Source organism: Ascaphus truei, chromosome 3, assembly GCF_040206685.1.
Source record: "Ascaphus truei isolate aAscTru1 chromosome 3, aAscTru1.hap1, whole genome shotgun sequence".
Taxonomy (NCBI): domain Eukaryota; kingdom Metazoa; phylum Chordata; class Amphibia; order Anura; family Ascaphidae; genus Ascaphus; species Ascaphus truei.
Window position 1 is genome coordinate 396885801 of NC_134485.1, and position 27970 is coordinate 396913770.

The 27970-nt window shown below is 43.5% G+C and overlaps 1 protein-coding gene across 2 annotated transcripts in view; it reads left to right on the forward strand.

The window, feature by feature from the left end:
- The window catches only part of MRE11 (MRE11 double strand break repair nuclease), a 185239-nt gene extending 159994 nt beyond the window's left edge, over window positions 1-25245 (forward strand). For both annotated transcript variants that reach the window (XM_075592499.1, XM_075592500.1), the window contains 2 exons: window positions 4059-4143; window positions 22614-25245. In XM_075592499.1, coding sequence (XP_075448614.1) covers window positions 4059-4143; window positions 22614-22670 — 142 coding nt within the window. In that variant the 3' untranslated portion in view covers window positions 22671-25245. The remainder of the gene's footprint in view (window positions 1-4058; window positions 4144-22613) is intronic.
- Window positions 25246-27970: the final 2725 nt, after the last annotated feature.

The following is a 27970-nucleotide window of genomic DNA, read 5'->3' on the forward strand; positions in this document are numbered from 1 at the left end:
CAAACACATACATACACACCTAAGCTCCGCAGGGCCCTGTGCCTACAAAATGTCTCTGTAAAGTGCTATGTAAAACTAGCAGCGCTATACAAGAACAAGCCATTATTAATTTTAATAACACATTGAATTGTACACATTCACATACACACAAAATTAAATATAAATATTGTTTACAGTATTATATATACAGATTTGATTTTAAATGAGTTGTTAATATTTAACATTAACTACACACGTGCAATGGAATAAGGTTTAATTAATTAATTCTGAGCTACTCCTTTTCTGCTGCTTATCTGTCAGTTCTGGGGGAAGATCATGTGACCAGGCAATGACTGATACATTTGTGCTCATGCACGTGCACGGCTGTGGAGGGGGAAGGACTCACAAAGGGGTGTGCCAGAGCCTGTTACATTAAAGGAAGGGGTTGTGCCTTTCTAAAGGGTTGCTATAGAAACAAAAATGCTCGTTACATTAGAATACATAAAAAATTGTCTTTCAAAGTTGTTTTAAAAAAAAAAAAAGAAAATGCTACAAGTATTTTCTCACAGTACAGAACTGATTTATTAAAAAAACCACACATGCAGGATATTGACTGAACTGCAGCTTTAAGGCAATACTACCCTCCCCCCCCCTGGTTTTTCTTCTTTGTATATGTAAAGCATGTGACGATGTATAATTATACAATCTTACCTACGCTGGCAATCGTTTGGTGCTCCTGTTATAAATCTGTAAAAATCCTGATAGTGTGACTAACAATGGTTGCTTCCATGAGTGTAAGGCCTCGGCCAAGCTTCTTGCTGGCGTGCGGAGGCGCGCTGAGGCTCAGGGAAAGCGGGTGCTTTCCCTGGCCTTAGACAGCGCGCCGTCGGGGGCGGGCCAGTGACGTCACTGAGCTGGTTCGCCCTCATTGGGCGAACCGCTCACGTGACCGGCCCTGCGCTCCGGCAAGCGGGAAAATGTAAAATTTTCTTAAGACCTACGCTTCCGCGCGCTTGCGGAAGCGTAGGCGAGCCCCTACTAAAGCCTCTCTCATTGCGGCTGTAGGGGCTCAGTGCCGAGCGGAAGCGCGCCTCGAGGCCTAACTCAGCAGCTACAATGTATTCTTATATTACTAAGGTAACATTATCTATTGTTATAGTGTACAGCTCAAGCGGCTGGGAATATTGACAACAAATGATCACGAACAGGAAAGTGTTACTAAGATATTGCACTGCTTGGATTGTGGGTTAAAACCTGCAATAGAAATCAGAGGATGCTTTTTAAACCGATTTTAAAATGGCATTGAGTTGAATGTTAAAAAAAAAATGTAAAATACAGTAAATATTATCTAATACTACAGAACTGATTTATTAAAAATAAAAACAAATCTTTTGCTGCTTTAACTACAAACATTTCAAACAAGAGGGTTGAACTATGCAATATAAATATGCAGTACACAGTTACAAAGGTACTGCATACGGTGTCTTTAGAAAGTATGTATATATTTATATAGCGCCAGTAATGTACTTCACAGCAGTAATATACGAGATACAGTATAAATACTGGACACAGTGGTGAAAGGCGCGACACACATACCCACCCATGTCCATGCTGTTTCCTCCTCTCCTTGGCACCACTCCCAGGCTCTTGACATCTCCTCCAGATTGGCTGCATCACAGCAGCAGCCAATCAGGATGGAGAAAGCTGCCCAGCCCCCTAGAAACAACCCTGCTCAGGGAAATCCTGCGGTCCCCCAAGCCGGTTAGGTCACGAAGTCCAGAGAGGTAATACCGGACACACACGCATCCAGTATTACCCTTATTTGGACAGTCCGGTTCAATACTGGACACCTAGCAACCCTAAGTATTAATAACAAATAATACAAACAGCACATAATAGGAATAACCGCCTCAGGCATAAAAGTAACATTAGAAAAGGAGGCTCTGCGCCGAAGAGCTTACAATCTAAGTGGTAAGTAGGAAGAACATACAGACAGTGAGAAAGTGTTCTGGTAAGTGAATCTGCAAGGGGCCACGGTCGATGTATGAGATGTAAAGTATCAGCCATGGAGCTACTCATATGCTTCGATAAGGAGGTGTGTTTTGAGATAGGTCTTAAAGGTGGAGAGAGAAGGTGCCAGTCGGATAGTGAGGGGAAGGGCATTCCAGAGGTGTGGGGCTGTCAGTGAGAAAGGTTTCATTGTCTCAACCATTGATGGATTTGTAAAGAGAGCAGACACACTGATTTTCATTAAGTGCAACATACTATGCATAACCTTATTGAGATGTTCTGAGCATCTCTGCATCGAGTTGCAGAGGGATTTGGTTCCTTATGAAGTATGCATTGGCCAGGGATCTCTGGGAAACAAGTCAAGAGTGTCAACAATGAAAACGGATGGCACATCACTATGCAAAGACAATTAGACAATATCCTTTGTGTTGATGCCTCCAATTAAATAATCAAGCCCCAGGAATGTCTCTGGCACTTGTTGATAAATATTGAGGTAATATTTATTGCAGTTTTTCTTTAGGGTTTTATTGAAGGAGAACGTGTGTTTGTTTGATCCAGGTATATAAGAGTAGTAAGAGATCAGACGCATGAAATGTATCCAAAAATGGAGTGATATAACCCCTTCAAGAGAATCTCTAAAGAATGAAAACATTAAAAAGATTTTCCAACGGGGAGTAACCCTGTCCTGAAACTATTTAAAGCTGTATGTGAAATGAGTAGACGCTGCACATTAATTACAAAACAAAGGTCTCTTTAATAAACCATATTATACATTGGGGGAGGAGGTTGGCATTTCAATTCCTCAGATGCTGCCGATGGTGGCTGCGGAGGGTCCAACCGGCACTAGATGTTCGGCCCATCCAGAGGTTGGGCCTAGCTTCTTTCATTGCCACTGGGCCCCAGCTCTCCCCAGCTGCGGGCCTCCCTCATTGTCCTCCGCAGGGTCTCTCTCTGACGACCGCCATGTGAGAGAGGCCCGGCGCGGGAGAGTGAGAGAGGCCCGCATAGCTTGGGAGATCCGGGGCCTGAAACCATCTTCAAGATAAGTAGGGTTTTTTTTAAATGTATTTGGGGGGTGGGGGGAATGTATGTGGAGAAGGAAGTAATGTTGGATGTTTTGTGGGGATGGGGGGTTTCTTATGTTTTTGGGGGTGTTTTAAAAAATGTATGTGGGGGGTTGTATGTATTTGGAGGGGTTCCTTTTGTATGTATTTGGGGAGTGGGGGGTTGTACGTATTTGGGGTTTGGAAGAGTTTTTGTAGGTATTTGGGGTTGTGAGGGTTTTTTTGTGGGGGATCATTATTGGGGGCATTGTGTGTGGCTGGAGGGGGATTAAGGGAGCGTGATTAAGTGGAAGGGGGATAACTGATGGGAGGGAGAGGGGGAAAGTGAGACGGGGGAGATGAATACATGGGAAGGGGGGGGGAATAGGTGTGAAATGGGGAGGCACGCTAGGGGAGGATCCTGTCAGAAGTCTAGTCTTGGGCCCCGGGAAATCTGTCTGCGGCCCTGGATGCTGCCATCTGGCTGATATTGTTGTCTTATGTTGTATGACTTAATTCAGAGAGCTGGTTGCATTAAGTGTGGAGTGTCCACTCTTTTGTATGCATACAGCACAGATACAGCACAGTGAGTAAAGACACTGACTGGCACTGAGTTTGAAGCTGGGGAACCTGGTTCATTTCCCGGTGTCAGCTCCTTGTGACCTTGGGCAAGTCACTTTATCTCCCTTTGCCTCAGGCACCAAAAACATAGATTGTAAGCTCCACGGGGCAGGGACTGTGTCTGCAAAATTTCTCTGTAAAGCGCTATGTAGAACAAGTAGCACTATACAAGAACATGCTATTATTATTTGCCTGCTCTGACAGCAAAAGCTTTAAATGAGATGAAGACTAACAACATAATGCAGTTGTACCTTAGACTATTCTCAATTATTGAAACATACATTTTAGCCAATTTAAATTAAAATATTGTAAGGTACAATTTAGTTTGAATGTCTATCTGACATGAAATTGTTTATTTTTTTTTGTCAGACCCCAAATAATTGAACTTTCTTATCCTATGCACAGACCTTCCAGCACATCGTCTTCATACAGCAAGAGAAGCTTGCAAAGCCAGGGATCAAGGGGAGTCTTCTTTGATGATGATGACGAGGTGAGTTACAGAAGCATTACGATGCAAGCAACCAGCATACATATATTCTACATTACCAATATGTCAATTCAATTGTCCAAGTGGGTGTTCTTGGCTACACCCCGACCTCCAGGGTGTAAAAAGTCCATAAGTACGTGAAATAGGTACCCAGCACTTCCAGGAAGACATTAGTAAATCTTATTTAAACAGCATCAATGGAAACATACTGTATGTGGACATGGTATCCCATCCTACACAACACGAGCATCGTTCTAGGGTCTCCCAGCCCGTTATCACGGCTGTGAGTTATTTTTACCAACCCTTTCTGGGAATACTGTGCATTTCTTAGGCATATTTGTGAGTTACCAAACTATCTTCATTTAATTGTGTAATTATTTATTTATTTCGTAAACGTTTTTATGGTTCATTGTTTACAGTAGTTTCATATTTGTTTCACAGTTGCTTGGAGTGATATGACACAACATATCACAGTATCATATTTCACATAGTAGAGTATGTTAGAATCATCTGTATAGATGAAATTAGCCGTCAGTTAATAAGTGCTTCTGTCTTGGTCCATAGATGGTAGAACTTTTGCACTTAACATTTCAGACCTTCAAGCTCCCTGTGTTAGCTTGAATTTTATAATAACCTGGTTAGCAGCACAAATGTAGGGGTATTATTTTAGCACGTTGGTGGCACCACACGTAATCCCACACCTGCTTCTTTCCCAGTGGCCAACACATTAGGTCAGGGGTTCTTAACTCCTGTCCTCAAGACCCCCCCAACAGGACAGGATTTCAGGATATCCCTGCTTCAGCACAGGTGGCTCAATCAGTGTCTCCCTGCCCCAGTCTTCAACTGAGCCACTGATTGAGCCACTTGTGTTGAATCAGGGATATCCTTAAAACCTGACCTGTTGGGAGGTCTTGAGGACTGGAGTTGAGAACCCCTGTGTCACGGTAGCTAGTGATAGGTTATAATATACACAAAATATCTGGGTTGAATTGAACACGACTTAAATATAATAATGATAGTTTATTCCTTAGATAGGTGAACACACAAGATGATACAAATAAAAGACAAAATATAGCACTTACTTAGGGGTTGGACAATGAAGCAATCGGGTACAGGATTGGCAATTCATTCAGCAATACAGGATACAAATGAAGACAATGAGTATAGGGATACGAAAGACAATGAGTATAGGGTTTACACTGGTTTATATGGGATTCCAGTCCCATACCCTGGCATTGAGTGCAAGACATTGGATGACAATTATCTGCACCCAATCCCTCCTTGCCACTTCACTTGAGAGGCAAAGTAATACCTGCCCACTGGGTGGGCATTATTCTAATCAGGGGCTCATTTCCCTAGCCCCCTCCCAAAAGGCGCCTCAAGGTCTGCCTGGGACAGGAAAACCTTTGTCTGTAGGTGTGAATTACAACACTTACAGACCACTGAAGCTCTGCTTTTCTCCGCTCTATTGTACACAGAGTGGTTTTACCTTTGATCAGGGGGCCGTTGTAGACAAAGGGTCGCCCTCCTGAGCATTAACATAAAGCAGAGCCAGTAACTTTCCCGGGCTTTTATACCAGCCTTGCAAAACAGTACATTCTTTAATATCTGCACATATTAAAATAATCCGTTCTGTGGGTCTGAGCGGGCTGAAATTTGCCAACTCCTCATGCCGGAGGACCCTTGCCATAGTGGCCAAATATCAGCCTTCCACGACCCCCAGAATCGGAGATACAAAAAACAAGTTAAAATCCCCTATTAACTTTAATGCAGGATTCTCCGCTATAAGCTAAAAGAAATCACTGCATTTCACTCTTCCATTGAAATCAATGGGCTCCGCCGCTATAGGCTTTCAATGGAGCAACTCCGCCATTGAAGTCAATGGGGAAATCACAATTTTCACATTTGCCCATACTCCGTCTGGTTTATCAGAGAGGGCTGGAAATGACCATGCAGTCATGCCGGAGCAGTGACTACATGCGACCAAAATCCCAGCCCTCTGGGACCAAAATCCCAGCCTACAGAACCGGAGATATAGGTTTACACTTTATACACATTTGGACGTAGCCGTTTCAAAGCCACACGGCTTTCTTCCATTAGAATCAATAGGGCCGGCGCGGCCATAGGATTCAATGGGACCTCCGCTACCATTGAAGTCAATGGGAAACACACACTTTTTAACAGTTAACCCTACTCCGTTCGGTTGTGGGGAGAGGGCTGGAAATTGCCATGCAATCATGCCAGAGCAGTGACTACATCTTTGCCAAATCCCAATCCTCGGGTCCCCACGGAACCGGAGTTATGGGTTTTCAGTTTACCTTGTTTCACACTTAGTGTTTGAAAGCCACGCGGCTTTCTCCGCCATTACGGTCAATGGTAGCACCCTACTGGCCGGCGCGACCCTTTCTCGCTGCCATTAATTGTCGGACCCTGTTGGGGTCAAGTGAGGGGGTTCCTAACATCTAGGGGCAAAAGGAATTTTATTTCTAGGTGCCCTAGAACAGAAGTTCCCACGCCAATTGGCCGTGAACTTGACTGAGGCCCTAGTTCCCACGTCAATTGCGCGATCAAAGCTCTTTTTTGACAATGTTTCCGCTCTTGCGGTTTTGCGGTCTGGCTGGCTGCAGCTCGTCTCCGGAGGTCGGCTTGGGAATCCCCATTGAACTGCATTACTCCATTCACTTTCAATGGGGAACCGCCGCTCCTCCTCTCGAGCGCCACCTGCAGGTCTTCTACGATATCAGGCCCAAATCGCCAGAATCTCCATAGGGTTACATGGGCTGTAATGGCGACCTATGGAGAGACTGCAAAATGGAGCCTGCAAAGGCGGGAAAAGGGACAAAGGGTCATAAACACAGAATTAACATTTACCCTTTCCCTCTCGCATGGATCCCAGTGTATGTGTTGGTGCAGACACTGGAATGGGAGCAATACATATTCACAGGGGGATACACAGTTGGTGCTGAAGCTGGGGCATAACTACAGTACTGGACATCATTCCAGTTAACCCCTCGCCTCCCAGGTGAGAGCATGGGGTGGCCAAATGGGGTGTAACCCCTTTAATATCGGGCCAAACCCCCTCTCCCATGATACCCTGATTTTGGGGATTTTGGAGAAATGTTCTCCTTTGTCCAGCAAGAGAGAAGTCAAAAGGAACCCAACACCAAAATGTACCAGGAAATTAGAAAACCCTTTTAAGGAAAATCCCACCTTGTTGACTGGTAGGATAAGAATACTGTAACTGATGTAAGGAGAACAGAGGGCCTTTATAAAGGATAATGGATCCTGATTTATTAAACGTTTGTCCTACCACCACACTGAATGGGGCTTAATTCCCTATTTATTAGTATTGGCATAGGAGCAATGTAGAGTGAACTATTTAGTGGCCTGATATTGTTGTTAACATAGTCAATATATGCATATTCCCTGGGATATACATTTTCATCAAACGATGCCTCCCGAATGCATCTACATTACCACTGGGAGGCATTGCTAAATACAGCAGCTGTAAGGACTTCACAGGGATAGAAAGAAAGTACAGTAATGTGTTTTTTAATGGCGAGTAGAGGGTATTACTGCTTTAAATTGGCTATTGCTGCTTCAAATTGGCTAAGCACAAATAATCTAACTCTGGTTAGTACACCTCAACCCCCTTATAACACTGTGCTTGGGGTCCAAAGAATCATATTGCGGTATAAGCGGAAAGCGTTAGAAATAATGTACAATTGTATGCATTGTACAATAAAGTATTTAATATACCAATAATCGTGTTGTAAAGTATTCATGAATACAAAAATTGGGAACCACGCTTGCATCGCGTTATAAGCGGATTCGCGTTGTAACGGATCGCGTTATAACGGGGTTAAGCTGTATCTTCATATTGTGGTACAAAGCTCATTCGAAAATACTGTATCACAAGTACTCTATAGCCAATCTATTCTTCTTTTGCTGGTTGAACATCTATAACTGCAGAGATGATATGGAAATGTGAAGCAGAAAGTATATCCATATTTTATGAGCCCTGAACATATGGTTTTACATTTCTCTGAAATCTCTGTACTAAAAGATTTCACACAGTAATAATACAGGGATAATATAGGGAAAGCAGAGCATCGGCAGAATAGTTGATCTTGTTTTAAACAAACTAGTCTGAGAAGAGTGAAAGATATGAATGCAGTATTGTTAATTGTGATTCCTATCACTAAATGTCTTAAGCTTTTTCTGGAAGAAGGGTTTAGTGCAAATTGTAACTTCTTCCTGTGTACATTTGATACTGTAAAGACGGCTTACAAATTGTGCCTGTCTCCCATTCGTCTAGCTCATCTGGTGAGCCCAAGTGTGCACAGCTGACAATGTAATGAGAATATATTTCAATAACCCTGTGCTCATCAGCAGACTCATTATCACAAAATTCCCTCTTTTGTTTTGTTTTTTTAATTGGACTCCAGCTTCATTTTAAGATAATGATTACTAAACCAATTAGACAAGTTTCCATTTTAAGAGGAAGTGAGAATTATTATGACGCCTCTCAACTTGTTACATAGTATCCTGTAAGCCATTTATCATTTAAACAGGGGAGCCTCTTCCGAGGCATAATTCTAACCTAATCGGTAATTATAGCTCTTGGCTTTTTTAAGCTCTTGCGGCTATAGCATCATTTAGATGCAAAACTGTTTATCAAAACAATGGATATGTTAATTTCAGAACATAAATGACCGAAACAGACACAACAAGAATCTGCCCCAAAGATCCTATTTTCTACTGCAATGCTCACTATCCAAGACCCAAGGAAGTAAAGGGACTTACTTGTACCAGCTGAAATGCATAAGGCATTCATTCTTACACGGAGGTCTTTCACTGCAGTGGCACGCACCTTGAATGGAAGTATACTCCCTCTACCTGATGTTAAACCATAAAGGAAATATTATTACTTCAGGGTTTGTGAGCCATAATCCCCCTTTCAGGATTTCTTTGGACTGCAGCATAGCAGTTCTTCTGCCTGGGAGTTCTCTTGCTGTAATAGGGTAGATTTATCCTACAGTATGTCATATCCTCTATATCAGTGATTTTTACCCAGGGTTCCAGGTTCCGCGAGCACCACGCGGCGGGTGGGGGGAGAGCTGGGACAAGTCTCTGTTTACCAGGCCTGGCGCAGCAGAAGCACACTATGTAGCAGTGACCCGGCGGCTCCCAAGCTCAGCAGCAGCCGTCCGGTCCCTCCTGTCCGTCCTCTCCCTCCTCCTGTCGGTGCCGGAAGCCACGTTGAGCTTCTGTCTCTCACTGCAGGGAGATTTGCAGCGCGCCGGCAGCTCCCTCAAAAATGTGAGGGAAATCTGTGTGCTGAAATCTGTCTCAGCGCCTCCCCTGCTGAAATCGCTCTCCTGGCTTCCTATCAAATCCTGCATCTCACACTCACTTCTCCTCCTCACTTTTAAAGCTTTACACTCTTCTGCCCCTCCCAACATCTCAGCCCTAATTTCTCGCTATGCACCACCTCGACTCTTGCGTTCTGCTCAAGGATGCCTTCTCTCTACCCCCTTTGTATCTAAAGCCCTCTCCCGCCTTAAACCTTTCTCACTGACTGCCCCACACCTCTGGAATGTCCTTCCCCTCAATTTCCGACTAGCATCCTCTCTAGCCACCTTAAGACACACTTGCTTAAAAAAGCATATGAGTAGCACCGTGGCTAATACTATACACATGATACATAAAGCTTGCCCCCCTGCAGACGCACTTACCAGAATGCCCTCCTACTGTCTCTGTACGTTCTTCCTACCTACTAATCAGATTCTAAGCTCCTCATAGCAGGGACTCCTCTTCCTAAATGTTACTTTTATGTCTGAAGCACTTATACCCATGATCTGTTATTTGTATTATTTGTTATTTATGTGATTGTCACGTGTATTACTACTGTGAAGCGCTATGTACATTAATGGCACTATATAAATAAAGACTGTAACAGGGACTTATCTCTGTTAAAGCAACTTGCCTCTAATCCAGCAGTGTGCTGGTTAATTGCTGGTGTGCAATCAACCAACTCCACCTGCCTAATCACAGATATGTCAGAAAAAGCCTGCTCTGAGACACAGGAAGAGGATACCTTAGTTTCACAATTGGGGGCTAAACCAAGGAAGAACAGACAGATTTTTCCTTAGTCCACACTGGAATGACCAGAGGAACAGATGTCTTGAGCTGCAGAAGGACTGGACTGTATGCTGATAGCAAGAGAAGTGGGCCAGACCTCTATACCTGGACAGACATTGCCTTAGCACACAAAGGTGCTGACCTAGGAGAGCAGAGAGGCTTCCCCTACAGCTACAAGAGACAGATAAGACTTTCTTTTGAGACTGTTATATATCTGTATAAATATATATATTTGAGGCTGGTAATTAGGTTAGCTAACCACCCAGTTAGAGAGGGCTGGATTACATGTGTAGATATTCTCCAAAGTGGAGTAGGTTTTCTTTTTACTGTGTTAAAGGGACAGGCGCAATAAAGCCTAATTTTAGTTTCACTTTAAACGATCTCCATTGCATACCTCTGAACACGTCTCTTACAAAGACATACATACATACATACATACATACATACATACATACATACATACAAAGGGCAGTCCCTCCAGGTAGAAATGGGTGGACTTGTCCGAATTAGTTCTGCGCATTTTTTGAGTTGTGGATTTTTCAAAATCCATTGTTGGGTCTCGGCGACATGGATTTGAAAGGACTTAATCCGAATCCGTGGACCGACTTTATATTGGATCCGAAAACAGGAGATAGAAATACTGCCACTTCCTGCCTGCACACCAATTCTGGTGAGGGAAGGTTGTTATGCTGGCATTGAGAAGGGAGAAAAATTTACATGTTTGGATCCCGTTTGACGGATTCAGATTCTGTTTGCAAGTTCGAATTCAGAATCAGCCGGAATTTCATTGATAGAGGGGGGAAAAACAGGAACTTGCCTTTTTGTGAGACTGATCCAAGGAATTCCGCAGCTGAAAGGAACTGGCTAATCCATGGCGGATTCGAATTCTGGTCAAAATTTCGCCCATCTCTACCTGCAAGGACTAAAGAGAACAAGTGACTGACATGTTTGATAGGTTAAATGTAGGTATGGCAAGTATTAGTATTTTTCGATGATTCTTTAAAACTTTTAATGCAGCTTAACCACTCAATGGCATGAAAATGGGTTGAAGTCGTTTTGGAGACCCTTGGAAGAAATGCACACACTTCTAACCAGGTTTTTGGAATAACTAATACACTTTTATAAATGTGTCTAATTTCCATATGAATAGAATGTTCAGTTGTTACCTCTGGGCCCAGAGGAGAGTTTTGAGATCTGCTGATATAAAGCCATTATTAGCTAAAAAGACAAGTAACAGCAATCTGCCCTAGACATACTGTATATTCAAGGAACAGCACAAGGGGCACCAGCAAGCTTCTAATACAACTCGTATTCAATCATTTTAAGAGGTGGAGAAAACGTTCCCTTTGATTAACCTTGTATTGCAATACTCCATTATTTCCCTTATAGGGGCAAACTTTCCTTTCAACCCACACTGCTCTAAATGTATGTAATTTACTTGATATATAATCTTTGTAAAGGACATGGCAGGCTTCTTGTTTTCTCCAGACCAACATCAGCATTTTTTATCTCGCCTGTCACTGTCTTGGTGTCTTAATGAACTGCTTTTCTCCACTACAATTTACATGTTTAGATCTTATCCCATATCAAACTGATGAGTCTGAAGCTGGGTGCGGGTGGGTTAACACGTCTGACCTTGCACACAGTCACGCCTACTTAATCAGTCTGTTTTAATACTGTGTTATGACTGCTTTGAAAAATACTTTATTTTCTCAAGGATAGCAGTGGCTTCTCTTAAAGCTTTATCTCCCTTGAGTGTGTGTGTGTGTGTGTGTATATATATATATATATATATATATATATATATATATATATATATATATATATATATATGCAAATATAGCTGTATGCTCATCTGCATGTCTTAGGCAGGTCTGCAACCCCACCTTTCCCCATTATCACCAAGCATACAGCACTTCCACTGCAGCAAGGGATTCTGGGAAATGACATGCAAATGAGCACACAGTGTCACTTTTTGCCTCAATAACCATTTTTAACATGGTTCCCTATAGGCTATAGGCCATGTTAAAAATGGTTATTGAGGCAAAAAGTGACACTGTGTGCTCATTTGCATGTCATTTCCCAGAATCCCTTGCTGCAGTGGAAGTGCTGTATGCTTGGTGATAATGGGGAAAGGTGGGGTTGCAGACCTGCCTAAGACATGCAGATGAGCATACAGCTATATTTGCATATTTGCTTTCCTGTGGAGGGTTTTTGTCACTTTTTATACTCACCATAAATTAACTCAGTATATATATATATAAATATATAAACCATAATACTGAGTTAAGTTATGGTGAGTAAAAAAAGTGACAAAAACCCTCCACAGGAAAGCAAATATGCAAATATAGCTGTATGCTCATCTGCATGTCTTAGGCAGGTCTGCAACACCGCCTTTCCCCATTATCACCCAGCATACAGCACTTCCACTGCAGCAAGGGATTCTGGGAATCCAGGTAGCCAGGTCCCCCCTCTGGCTCCCCAATTTCTCAGTTTCCCCTTCGTTACCTCCGCTGTTGTGGGTGGCGACAGGTTCGTTGGCGGCTCCCTCTGCAGGGAGCTGCCATGTTGGTGGTGCGAGGGTCGTGCGTGCGTAGTAGAGCTGTCACGGTCATGGCAGGGTTGCGCAGGCGCAATGTAGGTAGCGCACGAGGAAGTCCATAGAGAGAGGCTCCGTGGGGACTACAAGCCCCATAGTGCTTAGGGGTTTGAGTACCATCTGACACCTGGGAGCCAATAGCGCGGCCCGATCCCCTGCTAGAGAGAGAGATACTTTTGGCACGCTCAGGAAGAAGAGGCTTTCGGAGCTGGGACACAGACAGGGGAGGAGGTATGTGTGCAGGGGTCTGTGACCCTCTGCACTAGGCCAGATTTCCCCCTAGGCCCCAGCTAGGCCCCGACTCATAAGTGTAGTTTGTGACTGCTATAGGGAAAGGCCCTTGGGTACGGACCCTGCCCCATTAGCTATTTGAGTAGTTAGGGACACAGCTGCTAAGCAAGCCATCCCTGATAATTGTGGTTTGGGATCAGACCACACTGGAAGACACAGAGAGTCATCACGGTGGGACTTTCCAGCATTATGAATCAAACCGGTATTAAGGGAGCCCATGTGATGAGGGAAGTTCAAATCAATAGTTCAAAAAGATGTAGTAAGTGCAGTGACAAGGTCCGTAGTTTCTGAAGGGAGAAACCACATCTGCAGATATCTAAGTAAGAGAAGAGAAAAGAAGTGTGTGCCACAGAGCATAAATCTGCTTTGAAATTTATTATCACAGTCAGAAGGACTCTAATTGGCACTCACAAGTGTAGTAAGAACCACAGGTAGTGGCGCTGGTATCTGAGCACAGCCGCTCACAACAGCGTGGTAAAACGCAATCGATAGGGTCCCAACGCGTTACGTCACGTTGCGTGACGTCATCAGGGGAATGAATGATTGGATGCCCGTAGCATTTGAATAATGGTTGATAGATTCAATACGGCTGAGTGGTGTAATCAATTACAAAGTGTTAAACAGCATACATACATACATACATACATACATACATACATACATACATACATACATACAATTCATTAAGATGAAAGCACAAAATGTAGACAAAACAATTTAAACATATATTAAAGCAAAAGAAGGGGACGGCTAGACGATACAGCCTTATACAGGGTATAACCACATGGCAGACAATCAAAGTAACAGTAATAATTTACACCAGAATACTGGGTGTCTATACACTCATTCAGGCCAGAAAGGGCAAGGGTGCCCAATATGTAAATCAAATAGGATTCTCTTTTTCAAAGGGTCTTGAATTCCCCTCCCCCGCCCCAATTTGGAGGAGGGGATCTACTCAAGACCCATAAGAGTAAGGCTAGAACTATAGTGAACACGCTCGCGCCAATGATAATTGCCTGTTTCCCTATGACGGTGCTTCTAGTGGGGGTGTACACGGCAGAGTGTGATGGCGCGGCCGCAATTTGAAAAGACAAACATTTTTGTCTTTTCAAGCGCATCTGCATCACATGAGCGGTTCAGCCAATGCGGGCGAACCAGCTTCGTGACGCGTCCGCCACGCTTCCCCATCGCCTCCCTGCTCTCCTGCAGCCAAGTTCACAGAGGCTTAACGCTCCATCGCGCACGGGCACTATAATCCCAGCCTAAGGTGTCTGGGGTTTTTATCATGGTGGAGACTAAAGTGCCTGGGTACACTATGAGATAGGAGGCCTCTAATAACATTCCTCCTGTGCTCCAGGAACCTAACATTGAGAGGACGGTATTGTCCTCCCAATGTATTGTATCCCACAGGGACAGCACAGCATATAAATTACACGTGCTTAGACATTCAATATGTCTTCTAACCACATGACTAGTACCTTTAGAATGTGAAGTTAAGTTAGTGCCTGCGTTCATTTGATGACATGTGCTATCATATTTTTAATATTTGTAGCTTTGTTGAAAACTACTGGAACCCTAGTAGGCAAATCTTCAACTAGATGTTGATTGCAACGAAGAACACTCCATTGTTTATTTAGTTTTTTGGATATGTTGTCTGTTGATGAATTAAATTTAGTTATAAATTTCAGGGAACCAAATGTAGTTAGTTTTTAAATTTCCACCATGAGCTCCAGAGAACATTCCAGACCGATCACCACAGTTCATTTTGGATTTGGATCTAGATTGAAGCAGAAGTTGTCGATCTTGGGCTTAACTTTGTAAAGTGAATACTTGATGACAGAATTACCATACCCTTTAGCCAGGAACCGATTGACCAGCAGCTGAGACTGCTGGTCAAAACGCGATTCCACCGAGCAATTCTTCCTTAGTTGGCAGAACTGGCTCAGTGGAATATTATTGATCCATTTTCTGTAGTGACAGCTTTTGGTTTGCACATAACCGCTTGTTGAAACCTCCTTGAAATGTACATCTCTTTGTATATTGGCTTCTCCATCCACAAAGAGAACAAGATCTAAAACAACCATACATTCTATGTGGATTGAATACAGCAATGGGCTCTCCCGCCCCCCCCCCCCCAGTACAGCCAGTCACTGCCCTCTCCCCCCCCTCCCAACAACCAACCCTCTGCAGCCACCGGCACACCTCCCCCCCCCCCCGCCACCATGCCTGACCTGAAACCACCCCCCAGGTAAGTCTGATTTTTATATATTGTGGTGGGGGGTATTTTTTATATGTATTGGGGGGGGCTGGGCTATTTTATATATGTATTGGGGAGGCTGGGGGTATTTTATATATGTATTGGGGGGGCTGGGGTGCTTTATATATGTATTGGGGGGCTGGGGTATTTTATATATGTATTGGGGGGGCTGGGGTATTTAATATATGTATTGGCGGGGCTGGGGTATTTAATATATGTATTGGTGGGGGTTGGAGTATTTAATATGTATTGCGGGGCTTGGGGTATTTCATATATGTGTTGCGGGGGTTGGGGTATTTAATATATGTGTTGCGGGGGTTGGGGTATTTAATATATGTATTGCAGGGGTTGGGGTATTTAATATATGTATTTCGGGGGTTGGGCTATTTAATATATGTGTGGCGGGGGTTGGGGTATTTTATATATGTATTGCGGGGGTTGGGGTATTTTTATATATGTATTGGGGGAGGTTGGGGTATTTTTTTATATGTATTTGGGGGAGGTTGGGGTATTTTTTTATATGTATTGGGGGGAGGTTGGGGTATTTTTTTATATGTATTGTGAGGGTCTCGCATATTTTAGCATTGTGTCCAGTATTTTTGGACAAGCCACCTGGCAACCCTAGCCTCTGTTCCCCTCCCCAGCCATCCTGCAGCCACTGGCGCCCCCTCCCCCCCCAGTAGCAGCCACCGGCGTCCCCCCCCCCCCAGTAGCAGCCACCGGCGCCCCTCCCCCAGTAGCAGCCACCGGCCCCCTATTCACAAATAAGTGATTTTTATTTGTATTGGGGGTGTATTTTTTATTGGGTGGTTAAGTAAAAGTTGCGCGCTAATTTTTCCGTGGTCGGTGCGCTATGGGTTGGGGAGGGGGGGGGGACCTGCTCCTTCCATTTGTCCCGGGCCCCATGATTTCTGTTGGCGGCCCTGCCAGGGGTGCATATGATTTGGAGTCAGACAGTAATCTCTCTGCTTCCAAAGAGCATTGGTCACGAGTGAGTGTCATCAGAAGATAAATGAAATACCTCCGTTTTGAAAGATTGTTCCCTTAATCGTCTGCCAGTTTTCTTCTCATGGGTGACTCTTCCTGCTCTAGTCCCTCGTTTTCCCTTTTTCTTCTGGTAGGAGTAGTTGAAGAATATTTGCGGTTCCATAATGGATATATTTTCCCGTATCTTGGGGATAACATTTGTGGTGTTTTTCCTTAAAAAAAAATTCTGGTCTATGTTGGGAACGCTGTCCCTTGGGTATAGCCCCGGGATTCCTAAAACTCTGACCTGTTGAAGGCTGCATCTATTATCACCACTGCAATCATCTTATAGGGTAGAGTATCTATTCGATAATAAAACATAATTTTGGGCTACAGGATTGGCAGGTAGAGTCCAATCATGTGTATCCACATAGCCAGGTGTGTGTGTGTGTGTATATATATATATATATTTTTTTTAAAAGAGGAGAGTGCATGCTCCACAGCGTAAATCAGGTAAAAAGGTTTAATCAGACCGACACTTAAAATGACGGCACTCACAAACGCCAATGGTATAAGCGCATAATGAATAATAGATTCGGGAGTCAGCAACTGCAGCCGTCAGGTGGAGAACAGAGCCGGGAACACAGCACTTCTGGGTACAATGATATGGGTCCGTGTGGAAACAAAAGGAGGGACGTGCAACTCAAATCCGCTTCCTCCAGGACCTCAATACCACAGGTAAAGATCCACATGCGTGGTCTTAATCAGCATAATGGCATCACCAACATGAGTCCAAGAACATGAGAAACACAGCCCTACGCATTTTATCACTATTGAGGCAACTTTATCGGGTTAGAATGTGAGTGGGATAATAGCGCTTAAATAGACCAATCGTCAATTAGTAACAGGATATTTAACCCTTCATATGGGGAATGGCATATCAAGCAACTGCTAGGGATGATACATACAAATGCAAACAACACAAACACTGAACAGGGAGGGTATGGGGAAGGACGGGGTTAAAAAGCCCCAAGAGATAATAAAAATAAATATAAAAATAAAAGTATGGAGGTGTCTTTCAACAACTGCTGGGTGCCGCTGCCAGTCTTCAGGAAAAAACCACCTTCCTCTTAATCTGTAGAACGAAAAGAAGACGGCGCGGCTTCCATAGCTTAATACTGTATTTTAATATTAAAAGTAAACACGCATGTGAATTACGAACACTTACAATAAGCAAGATAAAATAAGGCAATGAGTAAAGTCTTGTATTCACCCGATGGAGCCTCTGTGGATAATAGCTGTGTGCAGAGTCCAACACACTCCTGTTGTGGGCGTCAGGGGGGTGCGCGCGCATCCACCCCCTGGTGTTGAATCCCGCGAGAGTATGTGTCCACCGGAGTACAAGGAGCTGACACGGCAGTCAGATTTCCTGCTCCAGGCACCAAACGTAGTAAATAACGGATCGGCTCCAATACGAGCAGTGACAAAACTACTCAAAAATGGATAGTATATGATAAATGTCCAATACTTAGGCTTCCCTACGCGTTTCGTCGCAACATGCCTTTATCCCCTGAGGAAGTCGCATGTTGCGACGAAACGCGTAGGGAAGCCTAAGTATTGGACATTTATCACATACTATCCATTTTTGAGTAGTTTTGTCACTGCTCGATTTGGAGCCAATCCGTTATTTACTACGTTTGGTGCCTGGAGCAGGAAATCTGGCCGGGAGAGTTTGGGGTGAGGGGGGGGTCACGGAGGCCGGGAGAGATTGGGGTGAGGGGGGGTGTTGGATGGCCCGATGGGAGGGGGTGGCGGATGGCCCAATGCGAGGGGGGGGGGCGGTGGCCCGATGGGAGGGGGGGGGCAGATTGCCCGATGGGAGGGGGGGGGCGGATGGCCCGATGGGAGGGGGGGGGATGGCCCGATGGGAGGGAGGGGGGGGGGCGACAGATGGCCCTGCAGGGGCCTGAGGCAGACAGGCGTGGAAGGGGCTGTCTGCCGGAAGGGGGAGGAGTGGAAGCGCTGAGGAGGGAAAGTTGCTGAGAGGCGGGGGAGGAGCGAAGGCACTGCTCAGAGAGCCGGAGGCGGGGTAATCTCCCCCAACAACATGAACCCGCCTCCGGCTTTTTTTTTTTTTTTTTTCTCCAGCGCGAGCGCGGGAAAAACAGCAGCGCGAGCGGGGGAAATTTAAAAAACACACGTGTGCTGCTTGGGCCAATATTTACTCGCCCGGAGGTTAAATCCACACGCCCCGGCGTGTAAATGTATATAATTGTCGAACACTGTGTATATATATATATATATATATATATATATATATATATATATATATATATATATATATATATGAGTAGCCCAAAGCAACACCACTGATTTCTTATCACAGGGAGCCACCTGGTCCAGGAGAAAGTCACTGGTGCAAGAAATGGTCTACAGCCATACGTCATAACAGTTATTGCGCTTATTAATCAGCTCATCTAAGCAACCATGAAGGCATCTATTTTAATTTCCTTGCACCGTAAATTTACAGAGGAAAGTCCCATGAAACTGGGTTTTCTGGTAATATGAAAACATCATTTCTGCAGATAAATAATAACGTAAAGCTTGTTGTGGGTGGAAGTTAGTTGTTTTTTCCCCCCCATGTTTTCTTGTGACTTACCAGTATCAGATAAGGATTGTTTTTTATTCAAATGTTTGTATGGCACAATCTGCTACAGATGTATGAAACGTTTTGTTCTACAGTATAATGGAATTGTTGGTGTCCTCAAGGACCACCAACAGGTCAGGTTTTAAGGATTTCCCTGCTTCGGCACAGGTGGCTCATTGAGCCACCTGTGCTGAAGCAGGGATATCCTTAAAACCTGACCTGTTGGTGGCCCTTGAGCAATGGAGTTGGCCACCCATGGTGTAGAAGATAGAACGTACAGGTGGTCCTCGCTATCTGGCGGTCCGTTATCCATCGAACGGATTGTCCAACGCCAGATCATGCATTCCGCTGAACAGATTATCCGACTTTGACCATGATGATTAAAATTGGGCCCGCAATCCGACGGCGGTTTGCGGGATGGATTCTGACGGATTAACTGGGGACCGCCTGTACCGTGATGTTCACTTCCCTATGGCATTAGCTGCCTCTTTATGGTCCAGTTGATTTCTGGGGACCTTTCTAATTTCCACTGTCTTTCCTGAAGGATATGAAAAATCCTTCATGCTTTTTGTAACTAATGTCCCCAATGGACCAAGGTGAATATTATATTTAACATTGTATCAAGCAATGTTTTGTATACGCATAAATATAAGATAAAAGAAAGAAAACACAGAGCGCACCGAAGATCAGTATTCAAAGATATACTAGAGTAAAAAAGCAAGATATATCCACACTTACAAGTGGGGTAACAAGAATGGATAGAAAGCGACGATCGCCATGAGGTCCTGGATTCTCGGGATGTGAGACGTCACACACCCTCTACATCCCATCCGGTCGGCTGCACAGCTAGGACCCGGTGTTTGTATGCTTCATCCTGAGACACATGAAACCAGGAAGTGTCGACATCCTGATGCACAGCAATGAATTTGCTCCAGCGCACAGAGCCCTGCAGTGGACACTTGCTTGAATCCAGGACCTCATGGCGATCGTCGCTTTCTATCTATTCTTGTTAACCCAATTGTAAGTGTGGATATAGCTTTTTTTTACTCTAATGTATCTTTGAATACTGATCTCCGGTGCGTTCTGTGGTTTTTTTTGCCTTGGAGGTCTCTGGTGCGGGACGCCCATTGGAGCTTTGGAGTGCTCCAGCACAGCAGATGCAAGGAAATCAGACACCACTTTAACTCTTGTAAGCACGAGCGTGACTATCTTTTGCTATAAATACAAGATCTGTTTCATTGGGATGATATTGTGCAAAGAAAAATAGAATATGCACAACTCTCCAGCACTCAGAATATATGTATAATTGATAGGTGTACAGTATAATATAAATGCGGTAAATATAGGAACATAGAAACACACTTACTGTAAATATGAAATTGAAATCCATGCTACAGGGAGTGTATCTAAGTAGTATAATGGGAGTCATTCAAAGACACATGGATCAAGTGTATCTTTTGTACAGAAAAGAGGCTAATTAAAATCCTTGGTGAGAGGGGGGGGGGAGGTTCTCATTATTATTTCCCATGCTACGAAAAAGGTATGTTTTTTGTTGAAGCCGTAGAAGCCATGAGAGACAACAAGGTAAATAATGACAGGCAGGAAATTATAGCAATTTGAGGCAGTACTGTAAGTGAATATGGCTTAAAGAGAGCAGTACAGACTGAAGGGAAACGGTCCTTCGTACAGGAAGTATGCAGAGTTGCAGCAAGGGATTACATTGGAAATCTAAGGAGAGGTCAGAGGGGCTGTAGAGTCTTGAATAGGACGAATACGATTATTTAATTATTACTGGGGGAGAGCAAGTAGAGGGACAGAAGTTAGTGGCTTGGTTGAAGGGAAGAAACCTTGGAGACAGGTAGATAGTTATTTACTTTATAAAGTTGCTTCTAACCACTATACAGTACTTTCTCTCCATTCTCAACATCAATCAAATGCCTGTAAAAAAAAAAAAGCCTGCTCAGATGTGGAAATAAAATACACTGTTGTCAAGATGAAGAGACTTGTTTAAGGGTGCAGATTGTGGAACGTGTGGGTTATACTTGAAGTTCTGATGGCTGGCTAGCTCAGCATTGCCAGCAGCTTATCATGCATCATGCATAGCCTATGACGTTTATAAATGCACTCTTATGTATGTAGGTATGCCAAATAAACCTCTGACATCCATGAAACATTGAATTGCAGATGAATATGTGAACTGTTTTGCATTTTTCTTACTCTCGCTGTTTGTTTGTTTTTTACTCTGAATCTCAAAACAAAATTACTGTACAGCATATACCAGTCAAATGCATATTAGATTATGTCAAACAGCTCATTGTACTGACCATCTGAAACCTTTTTACATGGTCATTTAGCAGGGAAGTCCAGTGATCACCTGCAAATCAATCCAAGCAGAATTATTAATACTTAAAAACGTTGCTTGATTAGTATGCGAAATATGATCTTTAAAAGCCTCATGGTAAGTAAGGACCCAATATATTGTTGCCATTTTATGTATTAAGGATCGCTCACATTTTAGATATAATTGTTACCAATGTCTGGCGTCAACATTGGAGCAAAAAAAATAAAAATCATATATTTAAAAAAAAAAAAAGATTCTCATTAAAAGCACTGGCATTTTTTTTTAACAAAGTGACAGAGAGCGCTTGTTCTACCTGTAGGGTGCTTACCTAGGATAACAAACTTAAATGGAAGCTTACTAAATGCACAATAGTAGGGGGAAGGGGAGAGGTGAAATATCCTTTTGTAAGGTGCACTCCTAATTAACCCAAAATAAGCCGGTATGCAGAAAAATGCTGTGCTATTGATCGTACCGGTTCGTATCTCTCTTGGTACAAATAAATCCTATGTCCTGAGGTATAACAATGGCTAATAGCTTAGTGTGGGAGTAGCATGTTTGGGAACAAATACCTTGATGTATAGGGTATTTGTGGAATCGTGCTAAATACTGTAGTTATAAAATTAACTTTAATAAAATCAATAGAACAGCATTTTTCTGCATACCGGCTTATTTCGGGTTAAATTACAAAGGGATATTTCATCTCTCCCCTCCCCCCTTCCCTTTACTATTGTGCATTTTTTTTTTATCCTTTGATTGTTTTGTTTTTTTGGGGTTTTTTTTTTAAATACACGTTTTGCAGCTGGTAGAGTTTTAGAAATGCATTTAGATTGTAAGCTCTGTAGGGCAGGCACTCATTCTGTAAAGCACAGAGTACATAGGGGGTGCTATGTAGTTCCATACATCCATGTGCACTGTGCATACTGTACATGGCTCACTGCTCATTTACTACTTAACACCATTACAACACTTTGCAATGTACCAGCTGCAGGCGGGGATTATGTGGCTTTTGGAGAGTTTGAGTAGCTATTTCATGTTCAAGCTTTTCGAGAAGAAAATATGTGCTTTTATTTTCTGCTGAAAAGACTCTGATTACCTCGGGGTGGTGGGGGGAGGGATGAAACCCCAAAAATAAGAGTTTCGGGTAAGTTTGGAATATGGGAGCATTTTTTCAAGTATATTCTTATACTGATTTACCTGAAAGAATATGTATTTTTCTTTTGATCTTCAGGATGAATTTGACCCTTTCAAGAGTACAGCTGGGTCTGCCAGAAGAAATCGAAGATAAGAGGCTCATTGAAGATTCTTGTACATTATTTCCCAAGAATTATAATATTGGCAGAGCAGAGGAAGACATTCTATGTTTTGCTTTAGCGACTGTGTATCATTGGTATTGAAAGTGTCCTTTACAGTAAGTTTCTGTAGAAATTGTGCTACAAGGGAGCAACTGAAACATGAAATACTGACCCGAAATATCTAGCAATCCTTTTCAAAGTTGAACATCCTTGGATTGTGTCCTGGATATGCATATTCCTCCCAACTCCCAGCACCAGGCATTGCTTCAGAAATGTTACGTGTTACTTGAAAGAATAGAATAATTTTTCACAGTGATTCAAACTGACTTGGTGATTTATAAAAACGGCACATATTGTATTTCTGGTATGCTTTTAGATTACACAGATAAGTATACAGTCAGTGTAAAAAGTACAAACCTGCAATCATGGTTTAAAGTGGCACCGCATTTTGCCTTGTGTTTGTACAAAGACAAGCACACAGACCTTTTACAGTAAACTTTAGTTAACCAATGCAATTAGGTGGTTGTTTGGTGGAAACCAGACTCTTGCAGTTCCTTCTCCCCACACGTGACACCTCTAATGAAGTGGGCAAAAATTATATATAGTACATATATTTTTTTGTCATTTGCTTCCTCCAAAAAAATTACATTACCCCAAAAGTGAAAATATTACTGATTTGTATCCTGTGAAAAATGTATATTCTTGTTGCTGGTTATAAGTATGTCAAATACCGATTGTCCAACATACTCAGTTTGGATAATGATGACACAATTGCTGACAATTTACATGTAGTTTTTATGATATAGGTTGTAATCACAAAAAAAGGAAAAGCATCTTCTCTTTTTTTTTTTTTTAAGTTAAAAATGTATACTCGTGTGATCACCTGTCCGCAACCTAGCAAGCATGCTACTGCCATAAGTTCACTTTGGTCCTATGTGGGACTGCCCCTCTAAGGAACGCACCGGTGCGGCGCTAATTACTCCACGCACTGTGAGAGGCTTTTAGGGCTGGAAAGTCTTTCATTGCCTGTTGCAGCTGATCTGAAATCCTTAGGCTGCGGTCCCAGTCAGCACTGTAGCACGTGCGGGGGTGGGAGGGCGCATGCACAGAGCTTCATCGCGGTCATGGGAGAGATTGCGACGGGAGGGGGAGTGGCGGGGTTTTGCGGGGGCGTGGCCATGACCTCACGCGGCTGGTTTGCCCTTATTGGCGGAACCGCCGTCAGGGCGTGGCCACTCCGTCGCGAATTCCAAATACAATTTTTTTTTGTATTTGAGAGAACTCGTCGTAGAGCGCAGCAGCACCTTCCACGCAGAGGTAGGGACTGATTGGGGGGCGGTGCTTGTGCTCACGGCGCATGCCGAGGCGTGCGCTGTAGAACGCACTTGGACCGCAGCCTTATGTGGTGAGAAGTCTTCACTACATTGCTTTTGTTGCCTTCCAATGTAATAAATCCTCCCCCCTCTCTCTCCCCCCCCCCCACCCCCTGCATCACCAGGGCTGTTAATTTTACTAATCAAGTGAATAAAAACAGAACCTTTCTGAGATTGGCAAAGCAATTATCTAAGATGCTACATTACAATTTTCTATTCAGAAAAATGTGATCAGCCAGGATACCACAGTATAAGAATACATGTAAATGTGTTGGGATTCTGTTTTGTTTTTTTAATAGACCTCATGCACATGTACAAATTATTCTGCTGCAATTTGCAGGTTTTCTGAAGGCGCGATACACAATTGGTTTAAAAAAAATAATTCTCTGAATGCTATTGGTTATTGAATATAAAATGCATGTTCTGTAAGGCTCTCCTATACATATTCAAATATTGTACAGTTGTTTTTCAGAAACCCATTTCATGCATTATCTTCATTATGGTTACTCATCTGAATGTTCTGAAAACACAGTTACGTACAGCAGGGGTGCACAAACTTTTCTGCTTGCTCTCCTCCCCCCCCCCCCCCCCCGCTCACGCACCCCTCCCCCCCCCTTACCGGCTCCGTAGCATGGCGGTGTCATGTGATGTCACGTTGCCATGGCAACGCGCTAACATTTGACCCCACGTCGTCACTTGACGACGCATTGCGGAAGAGGCGACTGAGACCAGGTAACAGATTTACAGAGGCCTCATGCCTCCCCCGACATTTAATTTAATGCTTCGGGGGAAGAGCGCCGGGCCTCTATAAATGCACGGGGGCCCGCCCGCCTGTTTGCGCACCCCTGATGTACAGTGTAGCCCTATGGTTTTTATGTACCTATTATTCATTAAAGTGTGGTGATTATCGAAAACTACTGCACAGAAACTACCAATGACTTGAATGGGAGTTTCACCGCGGTAGTGCCCCGATCGGCACTCTCCCACCTTAATATCCCAGATAGAGTTATATCGTTCTATATACTTACACTGGAGTTGTTGATGTTGCATAGATTTACAGATTCTGGAAAATGGAAAGATGCGTTTCATTTAGCTAGGGGAGGCAGTGGAGAATTTGTTTGTCTGCCATGATATACTGTGCTCAATTTCCTCCACAGTAGTTTGTCCATTTTCCAAATAAAGGTTAATTTCTTACTTTGTGTTGCAGTTTTTTTTGGGGGGGGGGGGGGGGGTGTCATGCTTTTACAAAAGTCTCACGTGTTTTTGCTTTCCATGATCCACAGTGGAAAGTACACAGCGAGATGAAGCCGATATTCTCCAAAGTGTCATTTGATAAGGTTGAAAAGTCCTCAACAACATTTCAGAAAATTAAACATTGAACTAATGCTGCCGGAGAGGCCTGTAGCACATAACTTGGCAAAGGGGTTAAGAATATATATTGGGGATTAGCAAGCAATTTGTGCTAGGCTCAAATAAAAAGTGAGTTTCAGCTGAGCATGGCTGAGTTTCTGGCTGTTATGGGAAATATCTTTAACAAAATTAATTCACAGACATTGCTTCTAAGTAGCCAGATCTAGGGGGTATCCGACCCTGACCTGTGGATTACAGATGTAGCGGGTTGATTTGGTTTGTATTTTATTTTTAAACACTTGGTTTGATTAGAACAAAGAAGCTGCTTTAGGCAAAATCTCTTTATTTGGTGATTACAATGCAGATTACGGTTTGGGAACTCTTAGATGAAATCCTGTAAACATTAATAACCTAAAAAAAAAAAAAAAAAATCTTGATTTCAGGTATTTTTTTATTTTTTTTTAAGGCCTTTTTGTCCAGGTTAATATGTGTGAAAAGGGATTTGAATGCCAAAGCAACGTTATCATTTGCAAAATTACTGCGGCAACCTATCCAGCACATCCTACCAGACAAAGCAAAGAAGGCTGCTGGTTCTGCATGGCCATTACACACTCTGATTTCTGCAGCCATACACAGTGCTAGGACTTTCTGCATGAAATGTTTTGATGATGTGGGTGATATCCCACTACCCATATGAACAGGGAAGATCTTTATTAATTCAAGACTAGATTTTGGCGGAACTCTGTACAATTTTATTCCAACTTCAGTTCGGACAGACTTGTAGGATATATCGTGCTCTTAAATTGAATGCTTCATTTATCAACCTGGCACGTTATGGTCAGTTTAACAATGTTAAAATTGAGGTCTTTAGTTCTCTGTGCGAGGTATTATTCGAGAAAGTGATAAAGAGATAAGTACATTGAAGGTTGATGTTTTGAGAGAGAATATCATCTTTATCTCCAATTTTTAGCATGTTTCCTAAATGAAGTCTGCGTATAATTTAGAAAGATGGACCTTTAGGGACCATTTCCCATATCATTTCAATTGTTGACTGTTGTGTAGAACAGGGATTTTTTTATACTGCGGATTCCAGGTAGTGTTTAAGGATATTTATGGTTATTCATCAAACACCTAACTCATTTCCTGACGCACTTTCCTCCCAGCCCAGGATTTGTCTATCACTGCTGGAAGTCATGGGATCATCTGTTGCTGTGGAGCCTCTACAGATATATGTATAATATTAGTTGTATGACACCAACAATGTACACAGCGATTTAAATCCTCCCTTTTTAGGCTGTAGTTGTAGTGGGGGCACCTAGCCATGTTTGAGACCATGCAGATACAACCTTGTGGGGGGGGAAAACAACAATTGGAGGTTTTATGCTTTACTGTTGTTATACTGTAGCTCTACCTACCTCTAACGAAAATGTGCTACTTACTGTCTGAGGGACACGATCCTTAGACTGGTCTGCCAGCGAAACAAATCTGATTTCCTGACAATGTTCTGTCATATACAAAACGTCCAATTTTTGTACCTAAAAAATTGCCAATTTTTGTAACTATAAAATGTGTAGCTGAGCTTTCCCGGGTCCTATTGTAATTACAAAATGCACCTTTCGCAAAGCAAGGGCGGCATCCAAAAGATGTAATCTTAAAACATGCAATCTTCGGAGGCCATTTTGGATGGTGAATGGGATGGCTGCATAGTCTGGGAGCTCCATCCTCCTGCACTTTAAAAGCAGCAAAACAGTGAGGAAAAATTACAACTTTCGCCTTCACAACACCCTAGCATGGTATATAAACACTCCAGGATGGACCCTCCATCGACCAAAAGGAAAACAAACACCGATATGAGGAAATATTTGAACCGGGCAGCAGCAAGGGGAGCGGAGGCAGATGCAGCGGCTAGCTCGGTCGCGGGGTCGGACTCCGACAGGGAGGGGGACCCGGCCGAAGTACCAGAACAATTGGCAGTTAGGCGATGTGACTTTGACCGCCTCTATAACGACATGAAGTCCATGTCTCATAAAGAGATACAGGAACTCCGCAAAGAGGTGCAGGGGGTAGGGGAGCGTACTGGGGCTCTTGAGGAAAAAATGGTGGCTGCGACGAAAAACAACAACAAAAATAAGAGATCAACATACCTCCAGTCCCAAATCAACGAACTGGCAGATCGCCAAGAGGATCGCCGGAATAACATTCGGATCCGCGGCATCCCAGAGGAGGTAGAGGATGTGGAGGGCTTTGTCACTAGATGGCTCACGTCCCTGCTCCCGGAGAGGCCAGAATCGGAGCTTATGATGGATCGGTGCCACCGGGCGCTACGGAGCAGACCGGCGGCGTCGGAATCACCCAGAGATGTTATAGCCCGCCTGCACTATTTTAAGGCCAGGGAAGCGGTGTTTCAGAAAACGCGCTCGGAGACCTCCTGTAAGTTTGAAAATGCTGCCCTGCAAATCTTTCAAGATCTGTCCCCGGTCACCCTCGCCAGAAGGCGCAAGTTACAGCCAGTAACGCGGATACTGAGAGAGAGGGCGATCAGGTACAGGTGGACCTTCCCGTTCGGCCTG